Source organism: Rhinatrema bivittatum, chromosome 7, assembly GCF_901001135.1.
Source record: "Rhinatrema bivittatum chromosome 7, aRhiBiv1.1, whole genome shotgun sequence".
Classification (NCBI taxonomy): domain Eukaryota; kingdom Metazoa; phylum Chordata; class Amphibia; order Gymnophiona; family Rhinatrematidae; genus Rhinatrema; species Rhinatrema bivittatum.
Window position 1 is genome coordinate 96,332,919 of NC_042621.1, and position 18,926 is coordinate 96,351,844.

At 44.7% G+C, this 18,926-nt stretch overlaps 1 protein-coding gene across 4 annotated transcripts in view; it reads left to right on the forward strand.

The window, feature by feature from the left end:
* The window catches only part of LOC115095285 (anillin-like), a 173,973-nt gene that overhangs the window by 18,308 nt on the left and 136,739 nt on the right, over nt 1-18,926 (forward strand). For 3 of the 4 annotated variants that reach the window (XM_029608758.1, XM_029608757.1, XM_029608759.1), the window contains exons 3-5: nt 2,941-3,165; nt 6,933-7,006; nt 17,575-17,632. In XM_029608758.1, the coding sequence (XP_029464618.1) occupies nt 2,941-3,165; nt 6,933-7,006; nt 17,575-17,632 (357 nt within the window). The remainder of the gene's footprint in view (nt 1-2,940; nt 3,166-6,932; nt 7,007-17,574; nt 17,633-18,926) is intronic. The other variant, XM_029608760.1, reaches the window with a different exon arrangement.

The window sequence follows — 18,926 nt, forward strand, 5'->3', positions numbered from 1 at the left end:
CGGAGGCCAGTTTTAAGGTAAACAGGGCAATGGCAAAGCCATATCCCTTGCCAGAGGAGACCTTGGAGCTACCAAAGGTGGATGCTTAAGTCACTGCGATGACCCAAGACAACTGCTATTCCTGTAGTGGGGCCAATGGCATTGAAGGATGCTGGAGGTTGGAGATTCTGTTTAAAAAAAAAAAAAAAAAGGGGGGGGGGGAGGGAGGGGATGTGTCTTGATACCTACATGGGGAAGTCTTTCCTTCCCTCGGAGAGGGTGAACATGTTACAGTCTTGGGTGTATTTGTCTGCTGTGGCTTTTACACTACACTGCAGTTTTGTGGGGATCCACTTATGTGCGGCCTCGGCAGCTAAAGCTTCTGTCCTTGTGGAATCAGTTGAGTTCTACCTGTTTTTACCACTTCAGGGATATGCCAGGTCTAGTCTCAGCCTGGAGAGAGGGGTGGAACTGGACTTTTCGGACTGGGTGGTAGAAACCACAGATGCCAGCCTCGGGGTTGAGGGAGGGCTGTTCTTACCTAGGGCAAAAACAGCTCATGGTTGGAGGTCAGCAAGGGAAGAGTGATTGATTGTTTTTCAGTCGCTTAGAAATGACAGTGGTTCGCAGAGCACTGGCTTCCTTTCTTCCACAAATCTGAAGTCAAACAGGGAGTCTTCTCGGACGATGTGATGGCAGCGCATTTCAATCAGGTCAGGACGAAGAATCGCTGGATGGCTCACGAGGTCTAAGCTTTGTCTGGGCTGAACAGTATCTGGCAGGGTTGGCAGCATTCCTAGTGGCCAGAGGTGACAAGGTTCAGGTGGATTATCACAGCAGACAAGTTATATCCGGGGGAATGGGAGTTGTCCTCAGAAGCCATGGATCTCATTTGGGCTGGGGGGGACAGACTTCTATTGGACCTGATGGCTTCACGGCCAACATGAAGTGGTTTTTCAGCCTTAGGTGTCTATGCTCTAGGCCTCCCATAGCTTGTGCACATTCTGTGTTTTTCTTCCATAGCCTCTCAGGAGCAGTGTCTTGCAGCGCATAGAATGGCGGCCAGGAAGAGTGTTTCTCGTCACTTCTCATGGACACACCCTCCGTGATATGCAAACCTGATTCATCGGACACTGGACAGACCCATCAGATTCGGTTATCTGTAGGGGCTTCTTTGTCAAAGGCTCATCTTCTTGGATCGGGCAGATTGCTTTGGTCTCGTAGTTGGCTTTTTGAGGGTACTTGGAAGTGGTTATTGCTATTTTTTTTTTTTTTCCCCAGGCTAGGAGGCCTTACACTTCCCTGGCTTATGTCAGTATGGACAGTGTTGGAGTCCTGGTCCTTGGAGGCCTTGTGGATGGACTTCCCTCAGTTCCTGGCTGTTTTGCAGCAGGGCTTAGCAAAAGGACTGGCCTGCAGGTTGCTCTGGGAACAAGTGGCAGCCTTAAGATGACTTAGAGGAAAGCTACAGGGGAGGCCACTGGCCTCTCTTCTGGTCGTTATGTGTGTGTTGAAGGGGGGGGCCATGCATTTGTGTCTGCTGGGATGTGGGATATGTCCAGCATATGGAGCCTGTGGATTTGCCTTATTCTCAATGCAAAAGGATGTAAAAACAAGAAATTGCCATGCCAAGCCCAGTATCCTGTTTCCAGCAGAGGCCAAACCAGGCCACAAGAATATTAAGAAGATCCCATACTACTGATGCCAGTAATAGCAGAGGCCATTCCCTAAGTAAACTTGATTAATAGCAGTTAATGGGACTTCTCCAAGAACCTATCCAAACCTCTTTTGAACCCAGCTACATTAACTGCACTAGCCACATCCTCTGGCAACAAATTCCATAGCTTAATCATGTGAGTGTGAGACTTTTCTCTGATTTGTCTTAAATGTGCTACTTGCTAACTTCATGGAATGCCCCTAGGGGTAAATAGTGGAGTGCCTCAGGGATCTGGAAAGGAATATGACGAGTGAGGTTATCAAATTTGTGGACAATAGAAAATTTATTCAGAGTAGTTAAATCACAAGCAGACTGTGATACATTACAGGAGAACCTTGCAAGACTTGAAGACTGGGCATTCAAATGGCAGATGAAATTTAATGTGGACAAGTGCAAGGTGTTGCATATAGGGAAAAATAACCCTTGCTGTAGTTACACGATGTTAGGTTCCTTATTAGGAGCTACCACCCAGGAAAGAGATCTAGGCATCATAGTAGATAATACTTTAAAATCATCGGCTCAGTGTGCTGCGGCAGTCAAAAAAGCAAACAGAATGTTAGGAATTATTAGGAAGGGAACGGTGAATAAAACAGAAAATGTCATAATGCCTCTGCATCACTCCATGGTGAGACCACACCTTGATGTACATATTACAGTTACCGCTTCTGTCTCACAATAGTGCTGTTTATGCATTAAAACTTTTTTTTTTTTAACTTACTCTGTTGCTGCAAGAGGAGCTCCAAGGAGATTCCCATTCCACCCCTGGTATAGCCAATAATGTGATCCTAGTTGAAGATTTGCCCACCCCTGCTCTATAACAGAATAAACAGAGCCTTATGCTCGCCTTTGATGCAACTCCAACATTACTCTCTGCATCAGTGACGGGGGATGGCAGGAAATTGGAATCAAACAGTTACCAACAAGGGCCCTGAACTTGGTAGTTGATGAAACACAAGTGTGGGAGCTTGCTGGGCAGACTAGATGGGCCGATTGGTCTTTTCCTGCCGTCATTTCTAGGTTTCTTTTAGAAGCTTCATGACTCTAAGAGGCAAATATTAAGTCCTTAAGATTAGGCCTTTTGGTAAGAGTTGAAGGCTAGGAAAAATGGAATGTTGCTAGACTTGGTACTTCACGTAGCATACTTCTTGGGTTGCAAGTCAAAAATAAATCTATTCATTGTAATGATCACACATGTATGTGATAAATCATGTATTCCCCCCCCCCCCCCCCCCTGTTTACTGTAGGTGCAAATTCAATTAATTCTCCCAAGAAGAGAAAATATACTGAAGTAGAAGACAAGAGCTTGGATCCCCTTCAATTGGCAAAGATCCAGGATTCCCCAGATTTGTGCTGGGTATCACTACTGAGGTTAGAAGAGCAGGGAATTAAACCAGACACGCCAGTGATTCCATCTGTGAAATCTCGGATTCGGAAACTGACAGAACAAGGCAAGCATTGGGATTTTGGTGGTAAGAAAAATCCCATTTAAAACTTTCTTCTTATGTCATTCCTATGTTGGGGGGTGGGGGGATACTGAAACTGAAGGAAGCATTTAATATGGGAAGAAAAATAGATTAGCCCCCTCCTCAATGCATGGATGTTAAAGGAACTCCAAAGAGTAGTGATTGCATGCCAACTTCAAAAAACACATTTTATCACTCCATGAGCTGGATGTTTACATTATAGAAGGTGTCTTGTACACGTTCTGCTGGGGTGGAGGAGTGGATGTAGGTGTGCATGTGAGTATGGAGGGGGATCAATGGTGAAAGGTATGGGTCAGAAAACTTGGGAGAGGGGGTGTGTGTGTGTGCGCGTACAATATTTCTGTATATATTTGCTCCGAGTCTAACAATGCTAAATAGGAGCCACTCATAAAATACTGGGAAGACTCGCATTGTAGCCATTTCTATAACTATATGCTCAGGTTGCAGCATATTGACAATGCATTTTCCTTTAAGTTTGAGCTCCTGATGAAGCTCAGTCATGGGTGAAACAGGTCTTTGAGCTTTATAGACTGAATGAGCCATAAGAACATAAAATGTCATACTGGATCATACCAAGGGTCCATCAAGCCCAGTAGCCTGTGGCCAATCAAAGCCGCAAGTGCCCAAACATTACATCTCGCTGCTAGTATTGCTTATTTAATTAATAGCAGTTCATGGATTTTTCCTCTAGGAACTTATCCCAACCTCTCTTAAATCCAATTCCAGAACTTAACTATGTGGTGAGTGAGAGAATTTTCCTTGATTTGTTTTAAATGAGCTACTTGCTAACTTCATGGAGTACCCCCTCCTAGTCCTGTTATTGAAGCGTAAATAACCCATTTACATTAACTTGTTGAAGTCCTTTCATGATTTTTGTAGACCTCTCATATCCCCCTTCAGTTGTCTCTTCTCCAACCTGAACAGCCCTAACTTCCTTACGGCTCGATACTGTAAGGCCACGGTAGAAACAGTGTGGCAGTGTCAGGCGCACCCTTCCTCCCCGCACGCACAGTTCTCTTGACCTAGCGCCTGATACTCTCTTCTAATTGCATGCAAATGCATGCCGCGGCTGTGAAGCGTTAGGGAAGGGTTATTCCCGCGCAACCCATTTTACTGTATAGGCGCTTAATACAGCGCCTATACAGTAACCTGGGTGCGCTGGTACCTGTCATTTCAAATGACATTTGAAATGACAGGCACCAGGAAGTGTAAAAAACAAAATTTTTAAATACCTGTCGGAGGGCCGCGTGGGTCCAGGCGGCCGGCGGGATCCGGGGGGCGGGTGGTCGCGTGTTAAATCTAGGCCGCGGGCGGGTGGGCGCCTGTTCCAGGCGGCGGGGGCGGGTGGACGCGCGTTAGTTTCAGACGGCCGGCGGCGGGAGCCGGGGGGCGGGTGGTCGCGTGTTAAATCTAGGCCGGGTCGCACAGACGCGCATTCATCCAGGCGGAGGAGCCGGCGGCGAAAGCAGCCGGCTCCTCCGCCTGGATGAATGAATGCGCGCCTGTGCGACCCCTGCGATTCGGTGCTCAAGGCAGTCACATGCCGTGATGTCGGGCGTCGTGACATCACGCTTTGAGCGCCGAATCGCAGGGGTCGCACAGGCGCGCATTCATTCATCCAGGCGGAGGAGCCGGCGGCTTTTTGCCGCCGGCTCCTCCGCCTGGATGAATGCGCGTCTGTGCGACCCGGCCTAGATTTAACACGCGACCACCCGCCCCCCGGCTCCGGCCGCCTGGACCCACGCGGCCCTCCGAAAGGTATTTAAAAATTTTTATTTTTTTTTCTGACAGGTTTTATGTGTCCCACAGCATTACATTTTCTCGATCATCTCTATCGCTTTTTTTTTTTATTGTGTTTTATTATTTTTGAGTATCTTAAGCGGTGTCGATGGATTTGTTACTAGACTCACAGTCCTAACACCTACTAGTGGGAGGCGGTAAACTAACACGTTAAGGCCGCGGCAAAACAGCGGGTTACTAAGGAGATAATATCAGCGCCCATTACAGTATCGGAGGGGAATAGCTAATTCCTTCATTATACAGCTAATTCGTTCATTTACACATCATATACATGCTGCGTGCGGAAAGGGTTATGAGTCTATTTTACGAAGCGCTAAGGACGCGTGAAACTGGAGACTGTATCGCTGGATCGCCTTACTCGTCTGTATTGTGCGCTCCCAGCACGTTACAGACGGGGAATCTTTAACCGCACGTTACTGTATAGACCTGTTAGTCTTTCCTCATAGGGTAGCAGTTTCATGCCCCTTATTTTGGTTGCCCTTCTCTGTACTTTCTCCAGTGCAACTATCATTTTTTTTTTTTTTTTTTGGAGAACCAGAATTGCATACATTATTCAAGATGCCTTACAAATGGATTCAGAAAAAGCATTGTGAAGTAGAGCCTTAGTAATGGACTGACAAAAAAAACATGTGAAGTAAAGGAGAGAGAGCAGCTTTTAAACTAGAACAAAGGGGAAAGCTGATTGTCGCTCAGCAACGCATGGTTCGGAGAGAGGTATCTTTAAAGGATACTAATGATGCATTAGAACTAGGGCATCCCGACAGTGAGGTTCCAATAATTAGAAAAAGTAGTCCAAGTGCCTGTAACTAAAAACTCACCTGAGCTAAAAAAAAATTCAAACTTATCCCTATCAATTAAAAAGCAGAATGAAAATACAAACTTTGAAATGTTTGTATGCTAATGCCAGAAGTCTAAGAAGTAAGATGGGAGAATTAGAATGTATAGCATACTTTCTGTGCCTTTTATGCTTTAATAATGTTACAAAGAATGGGGCTGCATTTTTTTTTTTTTTTTTTTGCAGGTACTTTGCACTGCCCCCCCCCCCCCACGCCCCCCTATTTTAAGTCAATACTCTTTCAATTTAAGATACTGATCTTAGTGTGTGTGTGTGTGTCTGCCTCTTTCTATCTTGGTGAGCTAGGAAGTGTCTTACTGATCCTTTCTGGGTTTTCAGCCCTCTTTGAAGTGAGGGCTGGGATTAGTTGCCAGGAACCTTCACCTGAGTTACTTGGGAATAGTCGTTATCCCCCCTCCCCATCCCCCATTTTACTTAGCCCTCCACTGGGGGTCAAGCACAAGGTGTAGGTGTACGGTGACTGGCATTCCCTTCCTCTCTTCACCAGTACATCACAAAAGCACTAAACTATTGCAGGACTATGAGCTGTTTGGAACATGAGAACCAATAAAGAAAAAGAGCAATGTCAGTTCTACTATGGATGAATCCATTGTAATAGGATCTCTGTATCAAGTTACAAAGAATTCTTGAATGAATTCTTTTTTTCTTGTTTGCATGAAAGTGTTCAGCCATTTGTCTACTGAAGTATTTTTCTTATCCTATATACCTAACTAATTAAACCTATGAATGTTAACTTCAGTTTTATTAATAGATAACTGTTTGATTCTATACTTTATTGGCATGTCAATAAAATACAAGTTAAAGTACATAGTGGTGTGAAGCAGCTTGCTCAGGATCATGTAGTGAGTAAAGATGAGATTCAGTCTTGGGTTGCAGGTTTCACTCTTCAGATCTAATGACAGGTTACACTTCCACGTGTCCACCAGATGATGGTAGTTCCCAAGCATTTCTCTTGCTGCATTCGGATTCTTTGGAAATTCCATTGATTGGCCAATGTTGCACATAAAATTTTCAGAAATAGAGTGCTACTTGAACAGTTCTGCAACTTTGTGAGATTAGTGCATACAGCTGTTAACTAGCCTCTATTCCCTTGTAGATGGACAAAATATCAACAGGGATGCATCTACTGGAGGCATGGAAACTGAATTGGAAGAAGAAAGCTACTCAGAGGTGAGGGTTCCCATTTTTACAGATTTAAAAAAAACAAAACAAAACTTGAGGATTAGAGCAGAAGGTAACTTAATGTACTATGAGTAACCATAGCCAGCTTCAAAATATACTCATTGCTTTTAGTTTTATTTTATTCTACAGTTAATCTCACACTGAGAAAAATGTACTTGCTGCATTTTTGGTTATTCATGGCCAGTGTGTCCCAACTTTCTCCTGGAGGCACATCTAACCAAATGGGCTTTCATGATATCTGCAATGCAAATCTCTCATGCATATTCATTGTAGATATCCTGAAAAAGCAGACTGACTAGGGCAGGGGTAGATAACTCCAGTCTTCAAGTGCTCCAAGAAGCCATTTAGGTTTTCAGGATATCCCCAATGAATATGCATATGTGCTATCCCAAACACCTGATCACTTTGTGGCACTCTAGGACTCGAGTTGCCTACCCTTGGGCTAGAGGATTATTCCAGGATTATCTTGAGAAACTGTGGTCTATATGTAACATTCCTCTTCAGCCAGACAGACCTGTCCAGACAAATGAGTTTACGCTTCCCTACCAACAGATGGTGACAGCCCTTACAAGGCCCCATGCTACACCAGTCTGCCAGTATTCTGTCTCCTCTGTCACCAATGTGTCATCAAAACTTATAACACACTTCACAACAAAAAATTTTGAAGATAGGAAAGTGTTTCATAAAATTAATTCAAGGCACCATCCAGGTTACCTCATTTGTTTTTTATAATCATGAACACCACTGTCCACCCTCTGTAAAATTTGTTATTTTTATTATCGCAAACTTTTTTTAAAAAAATATTTATATTTTATAAAACTGTTGTGAAAAGTACACTCTCAACACGAATAGGAACAGTCCATCAATTCATCGCTTAGAAATTAGATAAACTTTGGTCAGCAATACTTAACTTTTAACTTAGACGCTGAGACATCAATTCGGCACAAGCAGTTTTTTGTTGTGAAAAATGTTATAAGTTTTGATGACACACTGACTGAGGGTTTGGCATGTTTTCAATGATGTAAATGGTAAAAGAGAGAAAATATTTCACGTGGGTTATGTAGTGGTGTTGGATTTTGTTACCCCCATTTTGTGGATTGTTTGCTAGTTCGCGTTAGTATTCTGTCTCCAGCAGATGGTAGGTTGAGCATTTCATGCTGGAAACTACTGCTTGGTTTAGGCCAGATGAAAAGGAATTCAAATTTTGGGGCTGTTCCCGAGGCGATAGCCCTCTCTGTTATAGTCTGAGTCCAGGGTTTCCTTTGGAGATTTGGTCCGCTCCTGTTCCCAGTCTTTCCCTTTCAGATGCCAACTCTCTCTCCACTTCTCCATATTTCATCTGTTGGCCTTCCTCCTTTCTGTTCGTCAGGATAAAGCTTTGTCATAGGGCAGGGGAGGAACAAAAAGGAAGAAGCTGGGCCTAGCAGAACTGCATACTCGGCAGCTGGTGAGGAGAGCCATACTTGTCCTGGCGGGGGAGCTGGATAGCAGCAACTGCTAGTGTGTGGAGCACAGGGCGAGTGCTGCTTTGCCAGGAGGAATGGATGCCAGGAAGTGCAGCAGCCTCTGTTTGGCTTGCGGGAGTCGTCAAGCGGATTGTTTAGACAGGCAGCTGTCATGCTGGAAAGAAGACAGAGCACTGCTGTTCTGGGGCTTCCATTGCACCAGGGATGGCTGCTTAGAAATTTGCCACCAGTTTCCAGCATGGTGAAGAGCAGCCACCACATTAGTTCATCATGCAGCTAAATCTGTTGCTGAGGGTCCCTCAGATCTGGGTCTGGTTTCCACTGGGTTGACTGCAGTTTCCTCAGAGGAGCCTTCCTTTTGTTTTCTCCCTGCCTCCAGAACTGTTGAAGTTGCTGCAAAAAGTTTGAATGTGGGCAGGCTTCAGTGGGGGCTGCTACTGCTATTCTGCCGCAGGGGGTGGGGAGGGGATTTCTCCTCTTGCTTCCAGGACGATTGGGATCGAGATGAAGGGTTCTCAGGATGTCTTCCTTCCACCAAGGCATCCTAGGATGCTCACAGGAGTGACAAGGAAGAAGAGTTGGAGGAAGGTGAATTCTCTTCTAGTTAAGAGGAGGATCCTTTGATTATTGGGCTTTTTCAGAAAAGAAGAGCTTTCCTCCCTGATTTTAAGGTTCTTTCAGGTTTTACATATTGCTGAGGGCAAGGAGGAGAAATTGGATCCAATCATGGCATGTATTAGGAGTCCGATTTTAAAGGCTTTCTCTGCATAGAAGGATCAAGGAGCTAACTTCTGCAGAGTGGAAATCTCTCTGGTGTGTGTTAAGGCAGGCAAAGGTTATGAGAGATCCTCATTTAGCAGAGGAGAGAGAGAAGCTATGGACGCCTCTAGTTGATGTCTTATTTTGCAAGGTTACCAGAGGCCACAATCCAGGTGGACGGTGGTGCAGTCCTTAAGGATGCCCAGAACAGGAAGATTGAATCCGTACTCAAGGAGGCCTTTGCTTGTGTTCGGGTGGCAGTGTGTATAGTGGCCAGGTCGGTCAGGAATGCGTTTGTTGCGGTGTTTGTAGGAATCTTTAAACTTAGATGCCTTATTGGAGGAGGCTCAAATTGATCTGGTTACAGCTTTTCTCACAGATGCAGAACTTGATTTGGTGCAGTCTCTAGCTTGAGGTATGGCCTCTATGGCAGGGCTTGTCACTTATTGTAGCTGTGGAATTGTTCGGTGGATTGAGCTTCTGAGGACACCTGACTAAGCCATGTAAAGGGAATCTTCTCTTTGGAGAGTATTTTGAAGAGGTGGCTAAGAAATGGGGCGAGTAAGACGTCCAGTAGATGAGCCTAAAGGGGCTTTTCTGGGAGGGGAAATGACAGGGATCCGGAGAAAATTTTATAGAGATGCTAGGTGTGTTAGGAAAAAGTAGGGCTCCGGCATCTCAATGAGGGCCAGAAGAGGTGGTAAAGATGGAAACACTGGAGCTGTTACTGATATTTAATACCAGATGAAGGTTTCGGGATCTAGTCTCCAGAGTTTTGGATTTCTGGGTTCAAATAAGCCAGACCAAAGGGTCCTGGAATCTTGTAAAAATGGCTATACCTTGGAGTTTGCCCATCCTATTTAAGATGCCTTTCTCTGCTGCAGTGAGAGCAACAGTCTGAAGTATGTTAGACCGACTATACAATATGGGGGTGCTGGTTCCAGTCCCTCTTGCAGAAGTCAAGGAACTTATTCTCTTTATTTCATAGTTTCCAAAAATGAAGGCACACGTTGCCCCATTCTGGACTTGAGGCAGGTCAACAAGATTCTGATCAGGATGGAGACTGTGCTGGTGAGGAGCATAATCTTAAATTCTGTCTAGATAACTCATGAATCCTAGGGTCTCTTATGTGTTCCATCTTTTAAGCAGGTAAGGCTAGATGAAGTTCGAAGGGCCTAGCTTGTTGAAACGCCTTACCAGGACCTATTAAATCGAATCATGTTTCCTGAAGCTTAGAAAATCGGTGCAAGTACCGTATTTTTCGCTCCATAAGACGCACCTGACCATAAGACGCACTTAGGATTCAGAGGGGGAAAATTAAAAAAAAATAAATTGTGCTAAACCGGCTCTGCGTCTGGGCGTCTTATGGAGCAAATTAGGGGAGTGCATAGTTTTGTTTTTTTCTCCCCATTTTGTTTTCGGGTCTGGGGAGGGCCATTTCGGTCCACTCCCCAGATCAGAAATTTTTTCTTTCTGTGGGAACCCCCCATCCCAACCCTTTAAATTAACAACCTCCACCCCCCTGACCCCCCCAAGACCTGCCGAATTAATTTCCTGCAACCCCCCACCCTCCTGACCCCCCCAAGACCTGCCGAATTAATTTCCTGCAACCCCCCACCCTCCTGACCCCCCCAAGACCTGCCAAACGTCCCTGGTGGTCCAGCGGGGGTCCAGGAGCGGTCCGGGAACGATCTCCTGGGCGTGAGCCGTCGGCTGCCAGTAAACAAAATGGCGCCGACGGCCCTATGCCCTCACTATGTCACTGAGACCGACCGCTGCTATTGGTCGGTCTCAGTGACATAGTAAGGGCATAGGGCCGTCGGCGCCATTTTGTTTACTGGCAGCCGACGGCCCTATGCCCTCACTATGTCACTGAGACCGACCAATAGCAGCGATCGGTCTCAGTGACATAGTGAGGGCATAGGGCCGTCGGCTGCCAGTAAACAAAATGGCGCCGACGGCCCTATGCCCTCACTATGTCACTGAGACCGACCAATAGCAGCGATCGGTCTCAGTGACATAGTGAGGGCATAGGGCCGTCGGCGCCATTTTGTTTACTGGCAGCCGACGGCCCACGCCCAGGAGATCATTCCCGGACCCCCGCTGGACCACCAGGGACGTTTGGCAGGTCTTGGGGGGGTCAGGAGGGTGGGGGGTTGCAGGAAATTAATTTGTCAGGTCTTGGGGGGGGGGGGGGGGGTTGTAGGAAATTAAGTCGGCAGGTCTTGGGGGAGTCGGGGGGGGGGGGGTGTTTGTTAGATTTTTGTTTGGTTTTTTTTTTATATTCGCTCCATAAGACGCACATACATTTTCCCCCCACCTTTGGGGGAAAAAAAGTGCGTCTTATGGAGCGAAAAATACGGTATATTTGTTTCAACAGACCTTTGATTTATGAAAGGAAAATCATTATACCCTGTAACATCCTCACAGGATCAAGGAGTTTATTTTTGTTGTAGTCTTAAACTAGATGTTCAATTTGTATCTCCTATATTTTATTCTGTTTCAATGTATGTTTTTTTTCTTTATTGGTTTTCAACAGCAATACAAAACTGCATTGTACATTCAAGAAAACATACAGAAACTTATATAAAACCCCTCCCCCCCCCCCCCCCACCCTTTCCCTTGTGGCAACGCCCGGGAACCCTGAATCCAAAGATGCATCCAACCAAGTTCTCAATGTGTCTCCAGAGGCGCAACTCCCTTATCGTAGGGATCTAAGAACCATAGCACTCCAAAAGACAACTTGGTTAAAAGGTGAGGTGAAAGAGGCTAATTTTAGCCAAAAAAATCCTTCAAAAATTGGAAGAAGGATCCATCTGAAGAAAATAGGATAAAACACAAGCATTGTCAAGTTATGTGTAAAACATTTTGAAAAGACAGGCAAAGAAAATTTGACATGAAGTTGGCCATAGAGGCAAAAACCCGATGTTAAACTTTTTAAAGTATCTGAAGCAAGAAATCTGTGAGGGAGTCGGTTGGACCATTAGATGACAGAGGTGTTAAAGAGGCTCTTAGGGAAGATAAGGCCATTGCAGAAAAACGAAATGAATTCTTTGCTTCCATGTTTACTAATGAGGATGTTGGGGAGATACCAGTTCCAGAGATGGTTTTCAAGGGTGATGAGTCAGATGAACTGAACCAAATCACTGTGAACCTGGAAGATGTAGTAGGCCAGATTGACAAACTAAAGAGTAGCAAATCACCTGGACCGGATGGTATGCATCCTAGGGTTCTGAAGGAAATCAAAAATGAAATTTCTGATCTATTAGTTAAAATTTGTAACCTATCATTAAAATCATCCATTGTACCTGAAGACTGGAGGGTGGCCAATGTAACCCCAATATTTAAAAAGGGCTCCAGGAGTGATCCAGATAACTATAGACCAGTGAGCCTGACTTCAGTGCCGGGAAAAATAGTGGAAACTATTCTAAAGATCAAAATCAGCATATAGAAAGGCATGTTTTAATGGAACAAAGTCAGCATGGCTTTACCCAAGGGAAGTCTTGCCTAACAAATCTGCTTCATTTTTTTGAAGGGGTTAATAAACATGTGGATAAAGGGGAGCCAGTAGATGTAGTGTATTTGGATTTTCAGAAGGCGTTTGACAAAGTCCCTCATGAGAGGCTTCTAAGAAAACTAAAAAGTCATGGGATAGGAGGCGATGTCCTCTCGTGGATTACAAACTGGTTAAAAGACAGGAAACAGAGAGTAGGATTAAGTGGTCAATTTTCTCAGTGGAAAAGGATAAACAGTGGAGTGTCTCAGGGATCTGTACTTGGACCGGTGCTTTTCAATATGTAATCCTTTCCAGATCATTTATATGACTAGTGCAGATACAAAATTGTTCAGAGTAAAATCATAAACAGATTGTGATAAATTGCAGGAAGACCTTGTGAGACTGGAAAATTGGGCATCCAAATGGCAGATGAAATTTAATGTGGATAAGTGCAAGGTGATGCATATAGGGAAAAATAACCCATGCTATAATTACACAATGTTACCACCCAAGAAAGAGATCTAGGCGTCATAGTGGATAACACATTGAAATCGTCGGTGCAGTGTGCTGCGGCAGACAAAAAAGCAAATAATGTTGGGAATAATTAGAAAGGGAATGGTGAATAAAATGGAAAATGTCATAAAGCCTCTGTATCGCTCCATGGTGAGACCGCACCTTGAATACTGTGTACAATTCTGGTCACTGCATCTCAAAAAAGAGATAGTTGCAATGGAGAAGGTACAGAGAAGGGCAAGCGATTCCCAAGCAGGAGTGCTGGACGCTTTAGCCCTGCAGTTTCTGAGGTTTGTTGTTAACTCCCTGAAATCCCACCTCAGTCTCCCCAGCTGGACACTGCTCAGGCAAAAGCATTCTTGCCCTGCGATTGGGCCCTTGCCCTAGCCTCACTGGCAACCTTGGTACCTGAACAGTTGGTGCTTAAGTGCCTGCCTACTGCTTCACCTGTTGGGCCACATGGCAGCCTCTGTTCATGTTACCCAATTAGCCAGGCTCTGCATGCGCAAAGCACAATGGACACTATGGTCTCAATGGCAGCATGCATCCCAGGATCTCGAGGCCCGAGTCTCTATCCTGGTGAGAGAATCTCTCCAGTCTGGAGCGGAGGATCCCCTTCCAGGCTGCCCCGCCTCAAATAGTGCTTACCAGCAATGCCTCTCACCAGGGCTGGGGGGCCCATGTGGACTGTTCAAGAAACTCTGTCAGATAAACCTCTTGGAGCTTTGGACGTTCCGAGACCGCTTGTCCCACCAATCAGATTGCGATGTGGTACATCAACAAGCAGGGAGTCATGAGGTTATTTCCTCTCTGCCAGGAGGCTGTGCAAATCTGGTCGATGTCTCTCTGCCCTGGACGCTGAACATACTGGCAGACTGTCTAAGCTGCTCTTTTCAACCGCACAAGTGGACCTGAAAGTGGCAGCTAGGATCTTCTGTCTGTGGGGTACTCCGGATGTAGACCTCTTCACCTCCCTGTTCAATTGCAAGGTGAGAAATTTTTACTCCCTATTTAGGACGGGAGGCCATCCACCTTCCGACACTTTCACCCTTCTTTGGGGCATGGGTCTCCTGTACGTGTACCCTCCTCTTCTGCTTCTCATGAAAACTCTTCTGAAGCTCCAGTAGGACCAGGGGACCATGATCCTAGTGGTGCCTCACTGGTCCAGGCAAATCTGGTTTCCTCTCCTTCAGGACCTGTCTATCAGGGATCCCATCAGCCTGGGGACTGCACCCGATCTGATAACACAGAATCAAGGTGCACTGCGCCACCCGAACTTCCGGGTGTTAGTCTTGATAGCCTGGATGTTGAGCGCCTAGTTCTTCAGCCCCTTGGATCTCTCAGAAAATGTCGCCCAGGTGCTGGTAGCTTCCAAGAAGCATTCCACTAGGAAGTCTTACAAGTTGAAGTGGAAGAGGTTCTTGTGTGGTGTGAAGGGGCATGGATTAAATCCATTTACATGTCCTCTTCCCAAATTCTTGGGTTACTTGTGGTACCTTTCTGAGGCCAGGCTTAAAACCATCTCTGTCAGTCCATCTGAGTGTGATTAGTGCTTTCCTTCAGAGTGTTGCCAGCACGCCCATCTCTGTTCAGCCTATAGTAGGTTGCTTTGTGGGGCCTACTGCAACTAAAGCCATCTCTGAGACACCCCCCCCCTCCCGTGGTTTCCTGGGATCTTAACATTGTGCTGGCACAACTCATGTATCCTCCTTTTGAGCCTATGTGTACCTGTGAGCTAAAATTCCTCATCTGGAAGGTCCTATTCCTGGTGGCGGTTACTTCAGCTTGTAGAGTAAGCGAGCTTCAGGCCTTGGTGACGTACCCACTTTACATTAAATTCTTTCATGATCGTGTAGTTCTGCATAGACATCTCAAGTTCCTGCCTAAGGTCATGACTGATTTTTACCTTACTCAAACCATTGCGTTAACCCACTTTTTGTCCAAGGCCCCATTCCCATCAAGGAGAACGGGCCTTGCATACTTTGGAGTGCAAGAGAGCTCTGGCCTTCTACTTAGAATGCTCAGCAGACCATAGACGGTCCACCCAGCTATTTATATCTTTCGATAAGAACAGACTGGGAGTGGGTAAACAGACCTTATCCAGCTGGTTAGCAGATTGCATCTCATTCTGCTATGCGCAATTGGGCCTTCAGGTGGAAAGCAGAGTTAAAGCTCACTCTGAGGGCTATGGCGGTGTCAGTGGTCCCCATTGCTGAAATCTGCAAGGCTGCGACATGGAGTCCCTGCACACATTCACCACTCATTACTACTTGGACAAGGATGGTTGACAAGATGGTAGATTTGGCCAATCTGTCCTATGCCATCTCTTCCAGATTTAAACCCAACTCTTCCTACCTAGGGCCCCCTGATGAGACCAGGCTGTCTCCCTACCGTCCAACAGTAGCTAGGCTGTTTTTATGCTTGTTGGCTCTTTGTTCGGTGTCTGTTCGGTTTTGGTTGTTGCTGGGAGCAACCTGGAGCCTGGTATTCACCCATTTGTGCTTGTCCTAGGAGAAAGCACCGTTGCTTACCTGTAATTGCTGTTCTCCTGTGACAGCAGGATATTAGTCTTCAGAAAACCTGTTGGGTTCCCTTGCGTTTGTCTTAATTTTTCGTTTGTATTTCCGAGTTACGAGACTGAAGGGGGGGGGGGCCCTTGTCTGGACGTGCGTATAGAGGCATGCTCAGTGTGCCAGTCAAAGCTTCTAGAAATTTAGACAAGTCTTCCATGCCGGGCTCCATGTGATGTCCTCCATCTGTGAGGACTAAAATCCTGCTGTCCTAAGAGAACACATGTTACAGGTAAGCAACTGCACTTTGCTTTTTGGTATCTAAATTTAGTCTTTTATCTTTGGATTGTTTTTCAAGCCTTTAAGAGAGGCTCAGTAAAAGATCTTTGAAAGTTTGTGTGTGGGGGGGGGTTTCTGGTGGCTATTTAAGGCCAGAAGGATTTCAGAGTTGTATACTGTCTTATGGAGAGCATTTGAAGACTTTCAGAGGAGGAAGTCTCTATTCTTAGTTTGTCACCTGGTTTAGTCTGTGGCTTTCCTCCTTTTTGGAGGGAGGATTATCCATTTAATTTATACCCAGCTTCATTTAGATGTGCAAAGTTTTTTGCTTAGATATGTGAGGGTGACCAATATATTTCAGAAGTTGGACCATCTTTGTATTGCTTTCTCCTAAGAAGGGAGAAGCAGCTTCAATTGCAAGGTAGATCAGAGGCAATAGGCTCAGCATTCATAGCAAAGGGGTTTTTTTTTTTTTTTACCTCTGGGCTCATTTGGCCAAAGCCCAGGCAGCTTGCAGTGGAGATTTGCAAAGCAGCTGTGTTTGCTTTCTTACCTTCCTTTATAAGCATTACTGCCTTGATGCCTGAGCCAGGAAGGGGCTGGCTGGATAATGAAGGTCAAGATTTTTTTTTTTTTCTTATGTGATATTTCCTTTCATCAAACCCAGCCAGACTAGACCAGGAGTTTCCCTTAATGCCAGACCATTTGTTTTGCCTATTCAATGCCTCCTTAAGGGTATGGGTATTCCTAATCCAGATTCTGTATAGATTATCACGGTCCAATTTCTTGCTTGTTGTTTTTCTGCGGGTTTTTTGGGGGTTTTTTTTAGCAGTTTTGAATTTTTCTCAGTAGCCCCCTGGTTGGTTGCACTGAGGGTTTTTTCTTAATTTAAGGTAAATACGGTACTGGCAGGCTTGGAGCTGCACAGGGCCTTCATTAGAGCTGATGTGACAAACCTGTTCTTTACCTCAATCTGCTGGTAGGGGAGGGTAAACCCACTTGTCTGGACTGTTCTGGCTGGATTCAAGAGAAATTTATCAGGTAAGGTAAAATGTAACCTTACTATTGCTGTTAATATCCCATATGTTAATTATCCATTTATCCTATACATATCCAATGGTCTTGCATGCATAATCTTACTAGACAGAATATTAAATGGTCCTTCTGTAAATTGCTGCCTTAAAATCAAATAAATCTTCCATTTCTTCTGCTGGCTTCCACAGCAGCTAGAGCAACTGAGAACTAAAAGAACATGAAACAGTTTCTGGAATCCATCCTGAGTCTGACTGAGCTTTTGGGCAGAATACAACCTGAATTGTATCCATCTGATGCACCCACTGTTCTCCTATTCACTTGTATTTGCTGTTTAACCTAAAAGCTCTTGTGTTCTTGATATAATACCAAAAGAAAAACAACAAAAAACTCTTATTCTGGTGCTGTGCATATATTTATTTTTCACATATCCTTAGTCTTGTTTATAGAGCTTAATCTTCTCATTCCTCTGCGTTATGTGGTCTGGCTTTTCTTTTGCAGGATTTATTTTCATTCAGCACAGAAACCAGAAGAACCAGAAATACGTCAGAAGTGACAGGTTAGTGTTTACTGATATTGCAGTAAGAAGAGCCCCTAGTTCTATAGCAGGGTTAAGGAGCTCTGGTTCTTGACTTCCACAAACTGGTCTGGTTTGCAGAACTCGAGTGATTTGCATGTATTGCCTCCATTGTATGCAAATCTCATGCCTATTCATTGTGGATATCCTTAAAACCAGATCAGTTTGTGGCATTTGGGACTGGAGTTGCCTACCCCAGTCCTATGTTAAACAATGACTGGCTCCTCTCTTGCCTATGGATATAGAAAAAAGTGAGGTATCAAAATGTATTTTTATTCTGGGTTTCTGAAACTTCTGAAGATTACAGTAAGCAGCAATAGGATTTGAACCTTGCTTTCTTGGTTCACAGTCTACTGCTCTAATCACTGGGCTACTTTTTCACTCCTGAATTACTAGTGCAGTCAGAATTCACTCCTCTCATCTGAGGAACCTGATTTTAGAAAATGTCCACAATTCCTTAGGCACATAATTAGGACGCCTACCACTTCATGCAATTAATATACTTTATTAGGCATTTGTATTGGTTTTATTAATGGCGATTATGGGTCTAACATTTTGTAAATAATGCTTAAAAACAGACTACAAATCAAATTGTAAAATGGATATATAGATGGTGAGAGATTGCAATTTGCTTTGTTGTCTTCCAATGTTTTTAAGCATTGTTTACAAAAATGTTAGACTGTGAACCAAGGAAGCAAGGGTTCATATAACCATTGCTGCTTATTGTAATCTTCAGAAGTTTCTGAAAGCCAGGATAAAAATAAAATAAGGGAATGATAGAGAATTGATGGTGGTACTCCAGAAATTCCTATGTATTTGGCAGTATATAACCCAGCTGCTGCTGTGCCAAAAAAAGTTCTACGTGTGGCCCTGTAACTGGTGCTCCAGACTCTGTATTTCTGTTGTCAAAATAGGACTAAAATTGAAAGCCCTGGGGACTTAACACACAAAGAGAATACCTCTTTTAAAGGCAAAAGAGATCCATGTAAAAGAACCATTCTTGAAATCCACTTGGTAGAAATCATCCACGAGCATAGGGGGTACAAATTATACAACTAGGCTAGCTATTTACATCCTGTATTACTCTAATCAGTACCACTGAGTATGTCTGGGGAATAAAATAGTCTAAGGCCACTACTTGTGTCTGTTTTAGAGAATGGAACACAGACTTCTGCTTTACGATGAAGTCTTAAATCAGTGTATCTCCTTCCTTCCAGTCTTTAGTCCAGATGAGGAACATGTACCGTAATTCTAAGCAGCATCCAGTCTTACGTGT